This window comes from Centroberyx affinis, unplaced genomic scaffold (genome assembly GCF_046629955.1).
Source record: "Centroberyx affinis isolate AG114_WGS23_722 - 3 ecotype Tasmania unplaced genomic scaffold, CSIRO-AGI_Caff_v1 ptg000028l_1, whole genome shotgun sequence".
Lineage (NCBI taxonomy): Eukaryota > Metazoa > Chordata > Actinopteri > Beryciformes > Berycidae > Centroberyx > Centroberyx affinis.
Window position 1 is genome coordinate 27,268 of NW_027278742.1, and position 23,931 is coordinate 51,198.

At 40.3% G+C, this 23,931-nt stretch overlaps 1 protein-coding gene across 1 annotated transcript; it reads left to right on the top strand.

The window, feature by feature from the left end:
* Window positions 1-238: 238 nt before the first annotated feature.
* On the top strand, window positions 239-22,735 carry aco1 (aconitase 1, soluble). Its single transcript, XM_071515445.1, has 21 exons — window positions 239-340; window positions 1,880-2,064; window positions 2,233-2,401; window positions 3,824-3,961; window positions 5,097-5,166; window positions 5,284-5,467; window positions 7,747-7,886; window positions 8,921-9,092; window positions 9,822-9,922; window positions 10,984-11,100; window positions 11,242-11,401; window positions 11,557-11,692; window positions 12,643-12,727; window positions 14,620-14,776; window positions 15,282-15,406; window positions 15,692-15,796; window positions 16,938-17,080; window positions 17,981-18,128; window positions 19,944-20,066; window positions 20,573-20,758; window positions 21,610-22,735. Exons 2-21 carry the CDS (start codon window positions 1,956-1,958, stop codon window positions 21,724-21,726), a joined length of 2,685 nt encoding a protein of 894 aa, XP_071371546.1. The 5' UTR covers window positions 239-340; window positions 1,880-1,955; the 3' UTR covers window positions 21,727-22,735.
* Window positions 22,736-23,931: the final 1,196 nt, after the last annotated feature.

Genomic DNA, 23,931 nt, shown 5'->3' on the forward strand with positions numbered 1-23,931 from the left:
AACCACATGCCGGAAGTTGCGTTTAAAGTGGGTCTGTCTTATCCTTTATCAAGGAATAAGAACAATAACTTATGCTGTCACCTCGGAAGCACATAGACAGAACATTTTAGGTGATTATCAGCAATTCATGTCAACATTTCCCTTCAATTATTTGCATGCATGCATTTTGAGCCGTCATGAGCCATTTGGCTGATGGACAGTGTACTTTTATTTTGAAAGGCTCGCGTCCGGTCGTAGTGTTTCCTGAACCCGGAAGAGCGGGTCTGTCTTGTTTTATAGTTTGACATTAGCTACCTGGCAGTATTGACTGTACACGGTGCCTCCTCTGCTGTACATTGAAGTAAGTCAATTTTATTCTATCAGCTGAAAACTAATTCATTTGAAGAAATGCACTGGAAAACAGCCCGACGTAGCTAGAATTACCTCGAGTTGTCATGCAGAAAGTAGTTTAGCAGTTAGCTAGCTAAGTCAAGTTAAAAAATATATATATATACGCCGACTACTAATCCTAACATAATGATGCGAATAATTGCATGCTAGCTGCGCCATTACACAGTATGGTATGGTCAAAGGACAATGCTTGCGTTTTGTTTTTTCATCCAAAATATGCTGAAAGGCCCATGGTTCTTATCTTGAAGTTTGACGCTAACTGTCAAGAGGCCAAATTGAATGGTAATGAATGAGCCAATGGAAAAATAGGAATGAACCACGCACTGCATGTAGGACAGGATTGGTTAGCATAATACAGGCTCGCCTTAGTTTCTAAAACCGAAGATGGGGCCTCGTTACAAAATTTCTCTTGAAGAAATTACTATGAAAAATTGTAGCTTTATGCAGCCAAAATCGGGATAAAAATTATCCACACTAAGCGACATTGTTACATTTTAGCACACTGGGTTTTTTTTTACACCGTTTTTTTCCCCTCTTTAAGGTCAGGCTAGAAACTGACTGGTTACTGGTGACTCTTGCCATGTTACATCACACAGTATGATCATTTGACTTTGCACTGTGCACGTTAGAGTTTTACTGTGTAGTTCACTGAACCAGCCAAGTATGTGGCCAGCCGAGATGTGGAGGCCCAGTACAATGCTCTTCTTATCAGCTTACCTTTCACACAGTGACACATACAACCATCATATTCCACTTGCTTTCGTCAAGGAACATTTTCCTGATTACTCATTTAACCTTAGCAATGTTCATTTTCGACGTGCACAGCTTTACAAACACGCAGCTCCACATTTCCCTGATTTAAAGTTTCATCATATGCTAAAGAGATTTAGTTATGTAACAAAGGCAGTTTGTGAAACTTGGGCCAAGAGTTTACTGACCCTCCACCCCACCATCCAGAATGGGCTGCAGCCTAGGCTTATCCATTTCCACATTCAGTGTGAAGGGGCACAGAGTTTAGACTTAGCCTTGTGATTAACTATAAGATTCTAAGAAGAGATGAGGAGGAATGGAGAACAGGAGAAAAAAAATTACAAAATCATGCCAAAGTAGTTAGAAATCGACACTTGTAAATGCTATTAATGTTATGTTACTTTCATCTGCACCAGCATGCTAGAAAGTAAATAAAAATGATCAAGTTGCACCTATTGGATGGTGATAACATTGTTTGACTAAAATCATATTTCATCACAACTTCTTTGATTTTTTTATTGCCCTTTTTGCAAATACAGCATGTAATCAGTTGCTGCCCTTGAGCTTTTGGCTGGTATTCCCCAACCTGATGCACCCTCCCACTGATGAACTCAAATAAATAGCCATATTTCAATGTTTTTTTCATCAGATCAACTAGTCATGAACTGACCTCACATCATCGTTTCACGCTGTGTTGAAAATACAGACCTCGGCCTTTATTTTCCTCTTTTTTTTTTAGGTTCTTCCCTGCAGCGTTTTGGAAGTCTACTGAACCTTAAGGATTTTTTTCCCAGCCTACTGAAGATCGGAGGAGAATGTCTGGGACTATGAGTAATCCTTTCCAACATCTAGTCGAGCCTCTGGACCCCAAGGAGCCAGACCAGCGGTTTTACAATCTTTCAAAACTTGGAGATCCCAGATATGGTAACCAGCAGTATTGTTTTTTTTGTTTTCACCAAATGTAGATATGAAACTTAGAAGCTTAGAAGCATTTCAGAGCATGTTTGAAAGCAGCTAACTGATCAGATCTTGTCAACCTGCCACCGACCTGATCTGTGATTGACAGCAGCCTAATACCCGTCTCCTCCTCAGACCGTCTACCGTTCTCCATTCGCGTGCTTCTGGAGTCCGCTGTCAGGAACTGCGACGAGTTCCTGGTGAAGCGCTCCGATGTGGAAAGCATCCTGAACTGGAAGGAGACCCAGAAACAAACGGTGGAGGTCCCGTTCAGACCGGCCCGCGTCATCCTCCAGGACTTCACGTACGTCAGCAACACTATTCCTGTCTGTCAGAGTGTGAATGACAAGCTGTTCTGGTTGGCAACAGTAGATTTTTCATACCATCAAGGGCATCTGCAGGCACTGATCTCTTATAGCGAAGCATAGTTTTGCATCGAAAATGAAAATTCCTATCAATTAGGGCTGGGCGATATGGTTGAAATCAACATCATGATAATCATAAGGATTTTTCTCTATATCAATATATATCACGATATGGTTCATGTATGCAAAATCACGTTAAATAATCAAATTAATGTTCATCTCATTGAACCGGATGGTAATATTAGGTGTGATGTCAAACAAAACAGAAATATTCAAATAATATTCCTACCATACCTCATTTTATCAGAGTTTTTAAGTAAAATTTGCTTGTCATCATCAATTCAGACAGCAGAAATGTGTGTCACGATATCAAAATGTCTTCATATCATCACGATATGATTCCACTGAAAGACTATAAACCATAATATTGAATTATCGCCCAGCCCTACTATCAATTCCTATTTATACCAAAGACAGGTTAGTTGGGGTGAGAAATGTCACTCCTCTATACCTGGACACTATCAAACTACATCATGGTGTGATAAAAATCACTTTCTACAAATACAAGGAAGTAAAAGTTGTATTATTGTGAAAAATTAATTTTAACTTTTAACTATGAATCTTTACCTCTAACTTCCATAATCCTCTTCTCATATGCAAATGAATTTAGATGATGTCATATGACAGGAGAATTACTTCTTCTACTTCACTAACTACTCTATTAGTTAGTATGGTCTGCTGCCATACAGTGATGTGGTGATATACAGGCCTATAGCTAAATCTTTTTTTCTGACAGTGAGACAGTGCATACTCTGGCATTTTATAACAAATCACATTGTTGTATAAACCAGTGGTTCTCAACGTGGGGTCTGGGGACCACCAGGGGTCCTTGAGGGCATTCTAGGGGGTCCCCAGCAAATTGATGAATTGTTAAACTTCATTATTTTGTAATTTTAGAATGACTGTTTTGATCATAGTTTCTCTGTTATCTCTCTACCTACAATACAGATAGTCATGGAATTCTGGACAAAATCATATCTGACAATAAAAATATTCTCAGATTTGGGTCTGAGAGACAAAATCTCATCAAATGGGGGTCCGTGACCATAATGTGGACTAAATTAGGGGTCCTTGATATGAAAAAGGTTGAGAACCACTGGTATAAGCAGTGCTTCTATGTGTGTATGTAATATGTTATAAGCTATAATGTTACTGTATTCTCCATAGAAGAGATGAAGGCAGCTGATCACACCGATCGCATTACAATAAACTGATCATTCATTAATAAGCTGATCATTAATTATGTCGTGGTGGGACTGGACTCTAACTGGACTGTTGGTTTTGTTAACCTGCCCATGCAGCGGTGTCCCTGCTGTGGTGGACTTTGCCGCCATGCGCGATGCGGTGATGAAACTAGGCGGCGACCCAGAGAAGATTAATCCCGTCTGCCCGGCCGACCTCGTCATCGATCACTCCATCCAGGTGGACTTTAACAGGAAGTAAGACCAGGTTCATCAAACTCTTTTTTTTTTTCCACCATGGCACCACTAATGCAGAGATGATGACTATCACCTCATTTTGCCATGCCTCACACCAGTGAATAAACAGGGTATCTGCAGGTCCTTTTTTAAAAAAGTCTGAAAAAGTCTTAAAGTAAAAGATCTAAATTTAAGGCCATGTATTGACAGGTTCAGTTGTAAATAAGTTTAATTTTGATGCAACTATAAAATGAGATAGTGGTAATGACAGATTCTTTACATTCAGTGATATTTAATCAAGACAGAGTTGGAAAGTAAGACAAATGAAATAAAACAAATGGCATGAATTTTGTAGTTTCAACAAAAGATGTGAATTGGACCGTCAGTAGTGTCAGTTGTTATATCACTTGCACTTCCAGTCAGTCAGTAAGTTTGACCCACATGTATGTCCACTCTTTAGATGAATACAGAACAGGGTTAACACAATATTCCAAACAGGCTTTGTTTTCATGACATATGTTTTAATAAGCATAGGTGGACATTATGTCCCAAAACAATTATTGTCCTAGTGTCCTTTTTCTTACACTGCCCATTTATAGTTTTAGAACTTTCATTATAAGCTATGTTCAACTGTTTTTGACAGATTTTTGTTTCTTCACTGTTACATTTGATTCCAGGCAGCAATAGAAAAACGTCTTAAATTTGACGTTCAGAAACGTGCAGATACCCTGATAAAGCACTCAAGCCGAAGCTTTATAAAATACGAAGATGTCCTGCTGTACACTGCAGGCTATATTAGCTCATTTGCATATGAGGATTCAAAAAGGTTGTCCTAGCCAGCATGCAGACTCAGTGAAGTGTGAATGTTCTCCACATTTGCTGGCTAACAATACCTACAGGGAAGGCTGCTGCCTCTAGGAATCTTCTGGTCTTCTACAGTTACCACAGAGTGCTACACAAATTAGCTGACTTTTATAGTTACAAATGGAAAGCAGTGGAGAATATACAGGAATAACAAGATTGCTTTAAGTAAATCAACCACAGATCCATACGTTAATGCCTCAGCCACAGTCATTCTACCAGTATTTAAGCACTATCTAATGCAGTCCATCTTCTTTTCACTGCAATATAAAAACATTTGATCATTTTCCTTAAGGTCCGACAGCCTGCAGAAAAACCAGGACCTGGAATTTGACAGAAACAGAGAAAGATTTCAGTTCTTAAAGGTATCAAAGCTTTATCTCAACGCACCCACGTTAAGGTCTTCACGTCTAACAGTTGTTCATTTTGGAGGGATGCCGTAGCCTTTAAATGTATTGTCTCCTTCTCCTTCTCCTTCCTAGTGGGGCTCTAAAGCCTTCAAGAACATGCGAATCATTCCTCCCGGCTCAGGGATCGTTCACCAGGTCAACCTGGAGTACCTCGCCCGGGTGGTGTTTAACCAGGACAGGTACTACTACCCCGACAGCCTGGTGGGCACCGACTCCCACACCACCATGATCGACGGCCTGGGTGTCCTGGGCTGGGGTAAGCCAGGTTCTCTCCACCTGTAAAAGACCAGCCAGGATGCTAGAGATGTTAAAACCAGTTTCTAAAGCTGTGTGTTTGTTTAGTTGCACCATGGAGACTTCAGGTACATTTTAACTAAAGGTTAAAGGGACTGTTAACCAAAATATCGACCCAGACGGTGATGTTTTCACCTTCTGTAGCCAGTAACATGAGTTTTTTTTTTTTTTAAGGCATTATGTTTTCGGGTTGTCCGTCCGTCCGTCCGTCCGTCTGTCCATCTGTCCGTTCCATTCTCGTGAACGCGATATCTCAGGAACGCCTTGAGGGAATTTCTTCAAATTTGGCACAAACGTCCACTTGGACTCAAGGATGAACTGATTAGATTTTGGTGGTCAAAGGTCAAAGTTGTGCCAGATGTAATGAAATTCCCTCCAGGCGTTCCGGAGATATCGCGTTCATGACAATGGGACGGACGTGAGGTCACTGTGACCTCACGTCCGTCCCATTGTCATGAACGCGATATCTCCGGAACGCCTGGAGGGAATTTCATTACATCTGGCACAAACGTCCACTTGGACTCAAGGATGAACTGATTACAATTTGGTGGTCAAAGGTCAAAGATCGAGGTCACTGTGACCTCACAAAAGACGTTTTTGGCCATAACTCAAGAATTCATATGCTAATTGATTAAATGACAAAATTTCACACAAATGTCTAATAGGATAAAATGATGAAGTGATGACATTTTATATTCAAAAGTTCAAAGGTCAACTTCACTGTGACATCATAATGTTTTGCTTACCACTGTAGCTGAGAAAACAATCTTGGGTCATTCTACAAAAACGGTGGAAGTGCTGTCACTTACTTTTGCAGACACCAAAATCCTTTAAGTTGACCTAATAATCACATTAATTATATATGTTCAATAAATAAAGACTGTCCTTGCAATGATAAAACAAAGTTTATTGGCGGAGGCAGGTTTATATTGGCTAACTTTTGCGATAGTGAGAGAAAAAGAGGATCACCAAACGTCAACAAACAGGTTTGTTATCCAGTACAGAGTATGAGGATTCATTTGCAGTTTGTCACCGCCATAACCTATGTGTACCACTAGATGTAACTGTTACAGACAACAACAGTGATGTCAAGTGGTTAAACTATTAATTCCAATAGCGTAAAAGCTACGTAGTTAGGCCTAATGTAATTCTCCCTATCATTTATATGGTGGAAAAGCGTTATTTATTGTAAGCTAGCTAAAATTGTAGTTTGGTTTTTCACCGGTTCAGTGATCTGATTTCATGTTGCCAACGTAAACCACGTAATACAGTATATATGAAAGACGTAACACCTAGTAGGGCTGAACAATTAACCTAAATTTTATCGAAATCGCAATATGGCCTACTGCAATTTTCAAATCGCAGGAGGAGCAATATTTGTTAAAGGTGAAATGTGTCAAAATACCATTTTAAAGTAAATATTGTGGTGCTGCAGAGATGTCCTGGCCTACACATCATGTTCTACAGACTTAAGAAAACATCTTTGTTTGGTACAGATCCCCGCAAAAATCACACCATAATCATTTTAATACGTTTTTCAATGAAAATGAGAATAATGATGTAAAAATGATCATTCCCTCTAATATCGCAAATCATATCGCAATTGCAATAGTCAAAATAAAAGTCAAAATAATCGCAATTAGATATTTTTTCAAAATCGTTCAGCCCTAACACCTAGTAGAGGGTCGGTGCAAGTTTTAAGTTGTAACTTATGTTGGAAGTATTTCAGTTGGTGCGACAATTGAAATTTTGGTATTGCATACATTTTTATGAGATTTTATGTTTAAACTAGCCTATGTTTCAACTTAAGTTTAACTGGTGCAACAGGCTTCAGGATATTAAACAGGTAAACCTAAACTTAAACACTTTTATTGCTGATTTGAGTGTTTTTTGCTGTACTTTTTAAACACTACTAGAATAGATTGGGTACATAATAATGAGAATTAATAATCTTTATTTACTGGGGGCAGTGGTAGGTTGGAGTACTGTGTGAATGTGAAGCAGGACATTGCTGGAAAAAACAGCAACACAAAGGAGTAAAAATGAACAACAGATCAAACAAAAAAAAGCGAGTCTTAAGAAGTGATTTTTAAAGATGATTCTGTTCTAAAGTTCACATGTATCAGTCCATGTCTCAGTCCCAATTCAGTGTCCTACTATCCTAGACTGTGCCAGGTTGGTTCCTGTCTTTTTCACCACTGTTTGCCTACTGTGAAACATTTTGTCCTCCAAAACCTCCAGGCGTGGGTGGGATTGAGGCAGAGGCCGTCATGCTGGGCCAGCCAATAAGCATGGTACTGCCTGAGGTGGTTGGATACAAGCTTTATGGGACCCCCGACAAGTTCATCACCTCCACAGACATCGTCCTCACTGTGACTAAGGTAATTTGAATCAGTGATTTTATTGATTTATTATTAAATAAATAATACCTCAGTAAAACCTGTTCATAATGGGCTTGAAGGGCCTATATTGGCCCTTTATGAAATTATTGTCAAGTCAGTGTGGTCCACTTCTGCTATGATGGAGGTTCCACACTGACCACAGCTAGTGGATGGTTTCTTCTTCTTCGTCTTCGTCTTCGTCTTCGTCTTCGTCTTCGTCTTTGTCTTTGTCTTCTTCCTTGTCATCTTCTTATTCTGCTTCGTCATTGTCTTCTTCGTCTTCGTCTTCGTCTTTGTCTTCGTCTTTGTCTTTGTCTTCTTCCTTGTCATCTTCTTATTCTGCTTCGTCATTGTCTTCTTCATCTTCTTCTTCTTCGTCTTCTTCTTTATCTTCATCTTTGTCTTTGTCTTCTTCCTTGTCATCTTATTCTGCTTCATCATTGTCTTCTTCGTCTTCTTCTTCGTATTCGTCTTCTTTGTCTTTGTCTTCTTCCTTGTCATCTTCTTATTCTGCTTCGTCATTGTCTTCTTCATGTTCGTCTTCTTCTTTTTCTTCTTCTTCTTCGTCTTCTTTGTCTTCTTTGTCTTCTTCCTTGTCATCTTCTTATTCTGCTTCGTCATTGTCTTCTTCTTTGTCTTTGTCTTCTTCGTCTTTGTCTTCTTCCTTGTCATCTTCTTATTCTGCTTCGTCATTGTCTTCTTCATCTTCGTCTTTTTCTTCTTCTTCTTCTTCCCCTTAAATTCTTGGGGAAACACTGAATCTTTGTAATTTTTTAGCATACACATTTAAAGACATTGAATAGTGGCACAAGATATCTATTGGCAGTTTCAATCAAAAATATTGGTATGGGCCTTCAAAAACCCCGTATCAGTCGAACCCTGGTTTCCATGACACCCTGGTGGAGCAAAATAAGTAATAATTTTACATCAATTTTGTGGACAAGTGTCTTGTTCCGCTGTACTGTCCACCGTGGATCACTGACCCGCCAAGAGGTATTTGTTTGACGCCCCTGCTGTCCCTTTCTGCGTCTCAGCACCTTCGGCAGGTGGGTGTCGTGGGGAAGTTCGTGGAGTTCTTCGGCCCGGGCGTGGCCCAGCTGTCGATCGCCGACCGAGCCACCATCGCCAACATGTGTCCCGAGTACGGAGCGACGGCGGCTTTCTTCCCCGTGGACGACGTCAGCATTCAGTACCTGGAGCAGACCGGTGAGTGACCGGCTGTGAATTCTGAAAAAATGTGATGGTCACGGTACAGGAATGCGGCAAGAATTGCAGGCGTTGCATTATATGGTTCTCAGCTGTTTTTCTCCACAGCAAGCCTAACCGTAGTGGAAACCAGACATTAACAAACCAGGAAGGAATAATATTTTTAGGTCATGTATGCTCTCTGACTTAGTTATGGAAAGTCATTGAATTTTACATCAGTTTGTTTATCCGTTCTACATACAGTTGGCATGTAGCTACTGATTGGCCCAAGCGCTGACTGCATGCATAATTTCTATAATCAACCAGTATGGGCTGCCACAAATGCGAAGAAGGAAAGACTAGCCGGCAGTGTAAATGATGCTACAACATCCATTTGCATTGTTACATAACAGACATGAAACTTCAACCTTTTCCACATTTGCATAACTTGCTGCTATTGGCCCAAAGGGTGACTTCATCATCTGCGGGCAATGACATGTTTACTGTTGCCTCATGGTGGGTGTTGGGTTTGATTGTTGAGTTGGATTCTGTTTAAGTGTCAATAGCTTTTACAAAAAAATATACCCAATATAATTTCTCCATGCTTGGCAGCCTCTTTAAATTTATAAAGGGATGCCTTAAGAAGCCTGAAGATCTCCCGAAGATGGCCGAACATGTGAAGTATCTCTTTAAGTGTCCACAAGTGATTCTGTTCTTACCTTTTTTTCCCCCCCCGTTCTATTTATTCAGGGCGAGAAGCAGAAAAGCTGGCCTACATTACAAAGTACCTGAAGGCAGTGGCCATGTACAGAGACTATAATGATGTTGCTCAGGATCCTGATTTCACAAAGGTCAGTCTTGACATGATTTTGAGGTTTTTTTTGCACATCCTGATAGGATTATTCAACCCATAAACAAAGTTGAAAGCACCATCAATACTTGTCTTTCAAATGCTAAAATAGAAACATCCCTGTGTGTAAATTATAGATTTGTAGGCTAAAATGGCACAACAGCGCCACTCGCTGACAGACTTTGCCCTCAAATTCTCCTCCTTTGAGAGGTCTAGACCACTGATTCTCAACCTCTTTCATATCAAGGACCCCTAATTTAGTCCACATTAGAGCCACGGACCCCATTTGATGAGATTTTGTCTCTTGAACCCAAATCTGACAACATTTTTATTGTTAGATATGATTTTGTCCTGAATTCCATCTGTATTGTAGAGAGATAACAGAGAAACTATGATCAAAATAGTCATTGTTCTACATTCTCTAATTGTGTTAACTTCTTGTAAATGAAATAATGGTGAAGTTTAACACTTCATCAATTTGCTGGGGACCCCCTGGAACCCCCTCAAGGACCCCTGGTGGTCCCCGGACCCCACGTTGAGAACCACTGGTCTAGATTGTAGTCCAGGTAAAAAACATGACAAAATAAGAATACTGGTAGGTATACAGTTTTTAATAATAATGAAAAACAAAGCTGTGTGATTTTTGTCTATTTTTTTAACATTGTTTTCATTGAGTTTCAAGTGACATTGCGGAATTCCAATCATCTTTTAACTTATTTATAACTTATTACTTCAATTGATGGTATTGAACATTTGACCTTATTTGTATATATACATATACAGTGATTAAAAATGTATACGTACTTTTCAAACAGGCTGTACCAAGGTGAAGTTGTTTTCGTATTTCTAAGTATATTTCTAGCTAAAGATAAGGTGAAATTGAAAGGAACCCGAGGGGAAATTGGGTTTGTCGCAGCACCAAATGGTAATAGGATACAACATTGAAGAAGAAAATTGAATATAAATAAGAATAGAGCAGATGAGGGTGTTTCAAACATAACACAACTGATAATTCCAACACTAGAACATGTTCCTCTGCCTCTGTCTCTCTCTCTCTCCCAGGTTGTAGAGCTTGATCTGCGTACGGTAGTTCCTTGCTGCAGCGGTCCCAAAAGGCCCCAGGACAGAATTCCCGTTTCCGACATGAAAACCGACTTTGAATCTTGCCTTGGAGCAAAGGTAGCTGCAAAACTTCTTTCAGGTTTAGCGTGCTTCAAAAGTTTCTACAAACTAACAGTGTTCTCTTGAGCGGATCGGTCATCTCTCCTAAATATCTCACTTTGGGTTTTTTTTTTTTTTTTTCGTACGTGTCATTTCCAGCAAGGCTTTAAGGGTTTCCAAGTGGCCCCTGAGCACCACAGCGCTGCGGTCCCCTTCCAGTACAACGGTACAGAGTACTCCCTCTCCCACGGCTCGGTAGTCATCGCCGCCATCACCAGCTGCACCAACACCAGCAACCCGTCGGTCATGCTCGGAGCCGGTGCGTATACTCCTGATCCCGACTTTTTGAGTTAACACACAATCCGAGGTTTCCCTCTCGTCATGGAACAATCCCTCTAACATCGGCTGGAAAGTCTGATAATTATTCCTCAGTTATTTGACACAGTTATTGAAGATGCGTACTATTCTTTCCAGGGCTCCTTGCGAAAAAAGCAATAGAGTGTGGCTTGAGCGTGAAGCCGTACATAAAGACCAGCTTGTCGCCCGGCAGCGGAGTCGTCACCTACTACCTGAAGGAGAGCGGCGTTATGGACTACCTCTCTCAGCTCGGGTAAGCTGCTGAAATTTGCTCTGGACTAGGGTTGGGCTATAGTGAACATCCTTCTGTCAACCAGTTGTGGATGTATTCATTGATGCTGGCAATGGGGGGGACACAAATTGTGCGGTGTAGGTGTGATGACTTGAATTTAAATGTCTGTGCTCACTGCTTCCCCATTTGAGTGTCTTGCCCTAGGCTACATTTGTAATTACCAAAGATAAAGGTTGTCTAAATTGGCAAGGGAATTGGCAATGTATTCGTCCAGTCGCCTAACCTTACTCTGGACTGAACCACACAACACACAGTGTTTCCCACAGAATTCAAATGTATTTGTGGTGGTAGGTGGGTTGGCTAGGGGGGGGGCGAACAGACGGGTCTGGTGAGAGAGCGAGTGAGCGAGAGAGAGAGGGGGAGCAACAGAGAGAGCAAGCGAGAGACAGAGAAAGAGAGAGCGAGAGAGAGAGAGAGAGAGAGAGAGAGAGCAAGCGAGAGACAGAGAAAGAGAGAGCGAGAGAGAGAGAGATCGCGGGGAGCAATTAGGGGCTGAGCGAATCAATGCACTACACGCGGTTCTACGTTTAAATAGTGAAAAAAAAGAAAATTTGTGGCGGTCAGTGCTGATATTGTGGCGGCCCGCCACAAAGTTTTCCAAGTGTGGGAAACCCTGGAGGGGCAGAGCGAGGGGAGATTGTCCACTAGTTAATCGATCGCGGATGGCGTCGTTCTCTCAGACGGATAAAAAAATAAAAATAAAAAATGCTAAAATGGGTCGGCCGTTAATATACCTGGGCGGCCCGCCCAAGTAAAGTCTATGTGTGGGAAACACTGACACGTAGGCTACTGCGCTTATGCCATCTTGGCACAGTCACCTGAAGTTATATTTAAGCTCATTTTAAAAGTAAGTTACGACCATCCAGTGAATCCACATTGCCTGTAAACGATCATTTTGTCTTTCCTGTTAGCTTTGAGGTTGTTGGCTATGGCTGCATGACCTGTATAGGCAACAGTGGGCCGCTCCCAGAGCCAGTGGCGGAGGCCATTACCAAGGTACCAGTGCTTTACGTTAAAAAGGCTGTTACGTTTCCCCACTGAATGATTTCCCCTCTCTTTTTAAAAATGCCTTCAGTCTCTCTCTTTACCTCTTATTTTTACCTCTTACTTTACCTTCTATTTATTTTCCTAGCTTTTATGGCTTTTATGTAAGTGTCCAACGGTCACAGGAATACGGTGGCCGAGACGTGTCGAACAAACTGCATATCCAAAACGCTTTACAAATTTGAAAAACACAAGCGCATTAACGGAAAACACAAATGCAAAAGCCACAACACAACAACGGAAGTGAGAAACAACAGATGCTGACAATGAAAGCTAGCTTCATAATAGCCTAACGTTAGATGGCAGAGTACATAAATATGAAAATATAAAGACATTGAACAACATTGCTCATTTGTGACAATCACATAGCTATAGTAATCATAGTTAGCTAGCGAACGTTTCACGTAATTCTCAAACGGGCAAGAACTTTCCTCTTCCACATGTGCAGGCAATAATAGTCGGCCCGTTTCATTGTCAACATCCGTTGTTGCTCAATTCCGTTGTTGTGTTGTGGCTTTTGCATTTGTGTTGTGATTTTTGCATTTGTGTTTTCTGTTAATGCGCTTTAGGGCTGCAACTAACGATTATTTTCACTGTCGATTAATCTGTCGATTATTTTCTCGATTAATCGATTAGTTGTTTGGTCTATAAAATGTCAGAAAATGGTGAAAAATATCGATCAGTGTTTCCCAAAGCCCAAGATGACGTCCTCAAATGTCTTGTTTTGTCCACAACCCAAAGATATTCAGTTTACTGTCATAGAGGAGTAAAGAAACCAGAAAATATTCACATTTAAGAAGCTGGAATCAGAGAATTTTAACTTATTTTTCTTAAATTCTCTCAAAATACTCAAACCGATTAATCGATTATCAAAATAGTTGGCGATTAATTTAATAGTTGACAACTAATCGATTAATCGATTAATCATTGCAGCTCTAATGCGCTTATGTTTTTCGAATTTGCAAAGCGTTTTGGATATGCAGTTCGTTCGACACGTCTCGGCCACCGTACAGGAATATTCTAAGGACACGATCGGGCAAGCCCCACCCAACACAATCCGCCAAGCGACCAATGATATCTTCATTCATTTTGTTCACTGCTCTGCACATGCACAGGAATTCAGTTAACTTTATGCAAATGCACACGCATCCATTTGGCAAACAAGATGACATTGATTGTGCAACCTTTCTACCGGCTTTCACCCACTCTCTCATTACCAGGAAGTGGCTTTGACTGCCCAAGCAAATTGATTATAGCGGGGTCTACATGGGCTATTATGACAAATTTACCGGTGCATTTTGCAGTCGTTAACAATAGTTTTTCCTCAATCGATTTGGATTGAGGAATTAAAGGTTTACACAGTGATCTAAACTCTGACAAATTTTGATGAACGCCCACTTGCTACACTAGTCGACACGCCCAGAATCGACCAATTTGAGGGTGCGACCGCGGCTCTACACAAATTCATCGCCTACAGTGAGGCTTGCCCATAACTCCCTGACTTTTGACCCATTTCATGGTGGTTGCTTGTAATTTTTGGTGATCTAGGGATTGACGCTTCTACTCTTGCACACATTGTAAACCACTCTGCATAAGGGCATCAGCTAATTGCCTAAAGTGTAAAATTGAATGTAGAAGTTTGCAACTTAAACCAATCTTGATAGCACCCAAAGATTCCAAAATGTCTGACAAGCAGTTCAGACTTGTGCTGGGGTCATTAGGTGTCCTATCTATCCAGTATTTTTCCCATTATACAAGCTAACAAAGCAGCAGAACAGTTAAAAAAAAAAAAAAAAAACTTTCACATCGATGGTTTGAGGTCCTCACTTTGACCCTTGTTTCAGGGAGATTTGGTCGCTGCGGGCATCCTGTCGGGGAATAGGAACTTTGAAGGGCGAGTCCACCCCAACACCAGAGCCAACTACCTGGCTTCTCCGCCTCTGGTCATCGCCTATGCAATCGCAGGCACCATAAGGATTGACTTTGAGAATGAGCCCATTGGTGAGTGGACGTATTTTTTATTAGGGTTTTGGACTGAAGCTACCCAATAACCGATATTTTGGGCCGATATGTAGTATCTTTACATTTGCCCATTTTCATGCCAAAAGAATTCCAGGTATTCAGTATTTTAATTGTATTCTTGTCAGGGTGGAAAAGCATCTGAACCGGTATTTAGACCATCATGGGGCTTTAAATTGAAAATCCAGGATGATGATGATAATGGTCATCATCATCATCATCATCATCATCATCATCATCATATCTGATCAAACTGCCTCATTTGAATCCTTTCAGGTTAAGGGTGTCCCATAGACAACCAGTGTAATATTGATAAATTCTACAATAAATACTGTATGTCATCAATCAAACTGCATCACATCCATCATATCAGAGGTAGAGGACACTGACTGGCTAATATGCAGTTTACAGTGCGGCTATATTTTTGTATTTTTTTTTTTATTTAGTGTATTGATGTGGGCTTATTGTTCTCTCCTCTGTCTTCCAGCCATTAACTCTGAAGGGAAAGAGATTTTCCTGAGGGATATCTGGCCCACGCGGGAGGAGATCCAGGCCGTGGAGAGAGAGTTTGTCATTCCATCAATGTTCAAAGAAGTCTATGAGAAGATTGAGGTAGCGTCTCTAGTCTGTCGGCATCAGGCATTGGTAGTTGATTTCTCACAGTCTGTCTCAGTGTCTTTACACATGTGACATAGTGCACGCATGAATTAAACATTTGTTCAAATTGTGTGGTGAGAAGATAATATGAAAATCTCAAAAAAACTGAACTCCTTTGATAACCTTTTCATTGTCAGGCAAGCATTCCAGCAGTTGTTGGGCAGCAGTGGTTATATTTGGTTTAGATCATAGCTAATCTGACTGCCATTAATGATGTTTGAATGTGTTGGGCTCTTGCAGAAAGTGAATGAACGCTGGAACTCTCTCATCGCTCCCTCTGACAAGCTGTATACCTGGGACCCCGAGTCAACTTATATCAAGTCTCCACCCTTCTTCGATGGCCTGGTAAATATACACAATACTAAATCTTCCCAAAGGAAAGCACAGGGTTGACTGTTTCTGACTACTGCTACTACTACTACTACTACTACCACTAATATTTCTACTACCGCTATTATTTCTACTACTGCTACTTGCTACTGCTTCTGCTACCACTATGACTATTACTATTACTACTACTGCTACTACTACTACTGTCATTACTACTATTACTGCTACCACTACTACCACTATAACTACTACTACTACTATTACCAATACTACTACTGTTACTACTGCTGCTACTGCTACCACTACTACTACTATTGCTCTGCAACAAACTAGTGCTGTTTGACTGATATAGAAAATGAGTTTCACTTTGTTTTCTGTTGCCCTTTTTACTGGGAACTGCGCAATACTTTGTTTAGTAAGATAAAAACAGATATTGATTTTGTAAATATGGATGATGCACAAAGATTGAGTTGGCTGTTCGCTTATGAAACATTTAGATTAGCTAGTTACCTGGAGAAAGCCTGGGAGAGGAGAAAAAAAGCTCTTTATCAAGATAAACTGGAAGTTTGTAGCAGTTCTTTTCAGTGTATTGTTCATTTGAAACCTATCATTTCAAATATGTTATTTGAAAGAATATAGTAGTACTTTATAATGTGGTAATTTATTTTATTTTAATTTTTTTTTGCTTTTATATGTATCAGCGGAAGATGTATGTTTTGTAAAATGGTGGTGTCCTGTAATCCCATGTGGGATGGGCCAGATGTTTGGCATGACACAGAAATAAAAATAAACTAACTAACTATTACTATAGCTACTACTGCTGCTACCACTACTACTACCACTATTACTACCACTACTACTTTTACTACCACTACCACAACTACTATTGCTACCGCTACTACTATTACTGCTACTATAATGATGATCAAAATGTGTCATTAGAATCAGTTCAAGTTAAGGTGTGTAGCACTGATCAGTTCTACAATAAAAATGTAATCAATCAAAGCGCATTATATCCATCATATCAGAGTTGGATGACTGACTGGATCATATCCCATTTTTAATAAAAAAGACAGCATTGGTCCCATCTATCGGTCTAACACTAGTATTATCGTGAGGCCATGGTTATATCTCACATCGTCTTCTCTTTATTCAGACTATGAAGCTGCAGCCACCCAACTCCATAAACGACGCTTACGTACTACTGAACTTGGGCGACTCGGTCACCACAGACCACATCTCTCCTGCCGGGAACATCGCCCGAAAAAGCGCTGCAGCAACCTACCTGACAAACAGAGGGTGAGCGACCAACTGTAAAGAGTAATAAGAGTAGCAAAACGTATTTATTTGTATGAAAATGTCATGGATTACTACTTTAAAGAAGTCATATTTCTAATCTTTCATTATTTTGTTTTCAAACATGCTGTGTCTCAGGATAACAGTAATGTGCTGCATGTCGTTTTCCAGCCAAACATAGTGTAATTAGTTGAGTATTTCTTGAATGTATTTCATTAAAAAAAAAAAAGACAGCACCATCTCCAAATGATCCAAACCTGCTTAGTAGAGGCATTCTATACGGAGTGCTAATTTAAAAGCTGCCAACTTGGCTGATCGGAGGCATTTGAGCATTTATGGATGGGCGCCAGTCAGGATCAGCTTCTTATTGTGATACATCAACTTGGGAGAGTAATTAGAGACTAGCTGTCTGTAAAAGTGGATGCGGTTTTGAAAGTGGAATAACTGCAAATCTAGCTGCTCAAACAGATTTAATTTAGTGTCTTCATTAGCAAGCCTTGAGGAAAAAACAAAAGCGTATAATAACACTGAATTCTCACAATATGGTCCTTTTACTTTTAGGAATAATTGGCTCTTCAAATTTAAATGTACTGCCTCGATAGAGAAAATTCTGAGCTAGAATCTGCCTTTTCCAGCTATAACTTTTTGCATTAGTTGTAGTGAACATAGTCTCAGTCTCTTGGAAGGATGGGAACTCAGTCAGCTGGAATAACTTGACCTTTATCCTACATGTGATGCACATGGCGTACAGGACTCCGTACCCTGCAGCTGATTATCCAAGAGACAAGTCTACAGTGACATTATTTCACAACAACTCCCCCCTGTCATGGACTTTTCACCTCTGTCCTGATATCAATACACATTACCATAGAAACACTGACTTTATGTTTTGTGTTGGGACAGTTTGTGCGCACGTGACTTCAACTCGTACGGCTCCCGGCGGGGTAACGACGCCGTCATGGCCAGAGGAACCTTCGCCAACATCCGCCTCTTCAACAAGTTCCTCAACAAGCAAGCGCCGCAAACCCTTCACCTGCCGACCGGTGAAACGGTGAGTGCCCAGCGCCTTTCTGCCACTTTATATAATCAATGTTATTAGTCCATACCCGGGGATGTGTGCGCCTCAACTATGTGCAGACTTGCCAAAAATGTGCATAAACAGCGTAAATTTGGGAAAATGGGAAAAATCAGCTTCGTCAGTCCCTGCCTACGCCGATGCTCAATGCCCATGTGCAGTTTCAGATTGATTGGCCAACCCACTGAGGAGCAAAATGGATGCAGACAGACAGAGTTTTCCTCATTTTATAGTAGGATGCAGATGCCGTTTGACAAAATTCACTTTTGGATCTCAACGAAATGCTTTTGCAACAACTTATTTTTGTCTTGTTTCCTTGCGCTTTATTGTGAAAATAAATGTGACTTTTAGATTTATTTTCTTAATTTCTGTGGTTGAAGAGCGAATCAGCACTAAATCACACAGAGCAGAAAACTTTGGGTTGAAACTTTGAAGCATGTCGCACCTCTGCACACGCCCCAATCGGTGATGTCAAAGCAGGTTTTCGCATCAGTATAATGGCAAATTACAGAGACAGATTTTAAGTTTGTACAAAAATGTTCCCAAATGTCCACAGGTAGGCTATATGGATGTTTTTGCAAACATAGTATTTTCTCTGCGTTTTGGCCTCCCATCCACACGAAAACGGTGTTCTAGGTCACTGGAAACTGAGTTTTTGGGAAACGCCTTTTGGGGTGGAGGTGTCTCAAAACACGTGTGGACCAGTGAAACAGAGCTTTTTGAAAACGCTGACATCCTGACCTCAACTTGCTCATGGCAATTGTTGTTTTATATGTACTTTATATGAACTGCATCAGGAACCTACGAGCGATGGTGGACTACAAGTTTGTTTACATGTGGTCAGTGCTGTAATGTTTAATTACGTGTTTACAAGTCAACCTAGCTTTACTTAATCATTACACTGCCGTGCAGAGGTGTGTAACTATACTGTGCCCAATAGTTCTTAATCTATAATAATAAATGGAGGATACAATTAAAATATTTAAAAGCAATCACGCATAACTTGCGGTAATGTAGCAATAAGGGAGGCAAACTGTGTGTATGAGATGTGGGTACTTGGACCAAGGGATTCCTATAATGTATTCCACATATGAGGCAGGAGATTATTTGTTGAGCGAGTGAGGTAAGAAGTATTTCGGTAGCAGACTAAATTACTGAGATAAGAAAGTAGTTTAGATAAAAGTGCTTTATGAATTAATAGGAGACAGTGCTGCTTTCTTCTAATTGATAGAGAAGGACAGTTAACATCTTGATATGAAACACAATGATGAGTGTAATGTCTGTCACCAGTAATAAAACGAATAGCACAAATAGAGGTTTTAAAATGGTGTGCATATACATTATGCAATTCGTTCTCATTGGTCAAGTCACCATCTGATACATCCTCAGCTGGCAGGGATCTTTATCCATCCTCTGTCATTTCTTTCTTTTTGTTTTGGAATCGTGCTTCAGTGGTTAGATGTTACGTAAAACGCGTCATGGGGGACACAAGAACACATTGATAATCAGCCTTAGACTTTGGAATTATCACTTTTGAATGTGTGAAGTAAATTTGCATTAATAAATGCCTGTGTGAATGTGTATAAAAGATTTAATCAAACAAAGTTAAAATGTTTGAATGTGTGAATGAAGTACTCTAAACTAGCTTAGGCCTCTGGTTAAGCTTCAAGACAACAACACCTCAGGTTTGCTTCAAATCATGCAGTACTAGTCTACTACAGTACTGGACTAGTGGCAATGTATACAGTATAACCTTGCTTAACCCTTGTTGTTTTCCCCCTCATCGTCCAGCTTGATGTGTTCGATGCTGCCGAGAGATACCAGCAGGCCGGGAACCCTCTGGTGGTTTTAGCGGGGAAGGAGTACGGCTCTGGCAGCTCCAGAGACTGGGCGGCAAAAGGCCCGTTTCTACTGGTGAGGCTCACCTTCCCCTACTGTCACCGTCACGGAGAAGAATGCATCCTTTAATATTCTTTTTAAAACTAAGGCATTGAAATGTTTGAAATATTATTAAGCTGTTAGCCACAATCTAAAAATGACAGTACAGGCTTATGGTGTTCTGTAGTAGACTCTTTAGATTGCAGTCAGTAGGAACTTGCAAGGTAAAGCAATGAAAAGTAGTCATAGTTGATGTGTAGATAAAGCTGCTATGTGTATCATTTTTAAACCTCAACATATCATTGTCAAATGAATTGTGATCCTTGGGATAATTACTGTAAACAAATGAAACCATGGTAGAGACAATTGGTAGCCTCTATCTCATACCAGTGGTGTTAGTGCTAGTGATTCTCCAAATTAAGACCATATTTCCCATAAACTCTGTTCACCTTACAACTACTGTTCCTCCAAGTCATTCTCCTCCAATGCCTCCTGTGTTTTAATTTGTTTTTATGTGTTAATTTAATTTCTCTTTCTCCCAGGGCATTAAGGCTGTCCTGGCGGAGAGCTACGAGCGGATCCACCGCAGTAACCTGGTGGGGATGGGGGTGATCCCTCTGGAGTATCTACCCGGAGACACCGCCGACAGCCTGGGCCTGACCGGCCGAGAGCGCTACACCGTCGTCATCCCCAAGCAGCTAACACCCAGGATGATAGTCGACGTGAAGGTACGCCCCGCTTCATCACATTTAAGGCATTTGGCTGCCTCTGTTGTCCAGGGCGACTTTATTGCAGCAGTAGAATTGGCTTCATTTCCTAGTTCAGCAAAAATGACAAGCAACCAAAACAATGGAGTGCAAAGGTCAGGTCATTAAACAATATTAGCACAATGACCATACAGGTGACATTCATTTTTCATATAAAGGGTTAATGTATCCCAGAGTTTCCGTCATCATTGAATAAATGTCTTAAAGAGCTGCTAGCCCACCTAAAAGAATGTCATTAGTCTGGGTTTCAGTGGAGAGTTTTAGTGTCCCATGATGGTCTGAATGCTGTTTCAGAGGCTTTTCCACCCTGGGTGAAACACTGAATGCTTTAATTTTTTCGGCATGGAAATAGTGAAGTTTAAAGATACTGAATATCGCCACAAAATATCAACAATCAGCATCCTTATTAATGCAAAAATATCAGTGTTGCCATTCAAAAATCTGTATCGGTTGAATCCTAGTGCACATATTGACAGCTAACATAGTTTTACAATACACACTGACACCTCACATGCAATTCAGTGCAAGACATACATATCACTCTTCAGATATTCAGTATTCAGTCAGTGTTTACACTGAGGCAGCATGGCAGACAGATTATGGAATACTATAACCAGAATGCTGTTTGCTGTACATTTTGTGACTGTTGCCTCTTTGCTTTATATCAGTGGAGAACAACATAAAGCTCTACGGTTATCATTTTCTCACCCACCCTGCTTGGACAGAACTGCATGTTTGACAGCAAAAAAAAATTAAATGATAATTATATTAATAAAATTAATAAATGGCTATCTATTTCCCGCCCTTCACAGCTCGACACGGGCAAAACGTTCCAAGTGCGGATGAGATTCGACACGGACGTGGAGCTGGCGTACTTCCACCACGGCGGCATCCTCAACTACATGATCCGCAAGATGTCTGAAAAGTAGAATAAATAAAGAAATAAATATAAAAAAATATGCCAAGTACAGCGCTGCTGATCACGCACATCTTCTGTCCACAGAGAGAGAGCGACATGTCTTTTTATTGCTTCATTTTCATTTACCGTCCCGCGTGGCATATTCCAGCCATAAAACTGGCCTTTTTTTTTTTTTTTTTTTTTTTTTTTTTTTGGAGAATGCTGCTGTTTGAAAGAATGGGTCGAAGATATATATATATATATCTATACAAGATGCTAATATTGAGTCAGTTGATATGTGAGGCAACATGATGCTTGATTTAAATGTGCTGTTTTATCAACATTTTTTTTCACCTTAGAAAAATTTCCCCCATCAGAGCTTATTCATTCTCACAACATTGTGTTCTGGCTTGAGTTTTAGAGACAGCACTACATGTAAGCAATGTAGCAGGTATCAAGGACACTAATCGTAGAGCAAGAAAGTTAACCCACGAGTAAATGTCACTCGACTGTTAGAATAGTTGTTAGGATTTCTGTTTCTTGAAGGTTTTATTCGGAAAATACTGTAGGAATACTGTAAACTGCACATCATGTGATTTGCCCTAGGTGGCAGCATTGAGCCCTTAACCCATTTAACCCATTTCTGTTGGTTCCCATTAGTTCTACCCTTGGACGTTAATGTATGTCACAGTTATTCATGACCAAACAGTCTTTCCCTTCATGTTTTTCTGTTAATCTTCTCGTTCCGGTCAGTGTCCGATTATATTTAAAACAGTGAGCCTGTTTGTTTTCTGAACCTCACTGTGAACCTACTTTGCCAATGCATCCAAGTTAATGTTATTGACTGCCTTAACAACTCAATGTAGGATTACTGATCTTGATTCAGAGATATGTGTGTCTCCTTTGCTGTAATGTGCTAACAGTGTTGCTCATCATGATTATGAAGACTGAGAAAACCGTGTGTTTGTCTTTTTTCTTTAACAGTTCCCTGTTCATTAAGATATCTTTGAATGCTGTAGACTACTGATAAATATAATAAAACGTGATTTTTTTTTTGGAATAGTTTTCCTGTCATTAATAGTACTTTGCTTCAGCACTGGTTTGTTCGTCATTTACCTCAACTGGCTTGACAAACTATTCTCAGAATAACCAAGATTGCACATGGCCATTGTATTAGTGTTGGCCACATACTCCTCAAATACTGACACAACTGAGAGATTGTATTGGAATGCTTTTCTTTCCGTTTTTAGCCTCTTGTTAATACACCAGGGAAAATGTGACTTAAAATAGTCTCCAGATACTATATTCCACAAATAGGGTTTAGGTCTGTTTCACAGCGTTCCCACCGGTCCTGGAATTACTGCAATAACATGCAGTAATGTAATAGAGTTTTAGAGAGGTGTATTCCACACAGGGAATTTGATAAATTCTCTGGAAAAGTCAGGGAATATCAGATTAGTTTTTCACACATTGATTGCATTAGATCAGTGGTTCTCAACGTGGGGTCCGGGGACCACCAGGGGTCCTTGAGGGGGTTCCAGGGGGTCCCCAGCAAATTGGTGAATTGTTAAACTTCACCATTATTTCATTTACAAGAAGTTAACACAATTAGAGAATGTAGAAGAATTTTGATCATAGTTTCTCTGTTTTTTCTCCACCTACAATACAGATAGTCATGGGATTCTGACAAAATCATATCAAACAATAAAAATATTCTCAGATTTGGATCCGAGAGACAAAATCTCATCAAATGTGGGTCTGTGGCTCTAATGTGGACTAAATTAGGGGTCCATGATATGAAAAAGGTTGAGAATCACTGCAATAGATGTTTTTTACCAACTGAAGTGGAAACTTGACAAAAATTAACATTAACAAACCACAGCCTTTTTAGATCATGGAAGTGCTCTGACTGAGTTATGGATAGGGATAATAAATAAAGTGTACTAATAGTAATATTTTCTATGGGAAAAGGTAGATGTATGACTGAAGTGGGGAGGAGCAGTCAGCACAGACAGGCAGACATTTTTCTTTGAATTGTACGCCAGTGGTTCTCAACGTGGGGTCTGGGGGCCACCAGGGGTCCTTGAGGGGGTTTCAGGGGGTCCCCAGCAAATTGGTGGATTGTTAAACTTCACCATTATTTAATTTACCAGAAGTTAACACAATTAGAGAATGTAGAAGAATGACTGTTTTGATAATAGTTTCTCTGTTATCTCTCTACCTACAATACAGATAG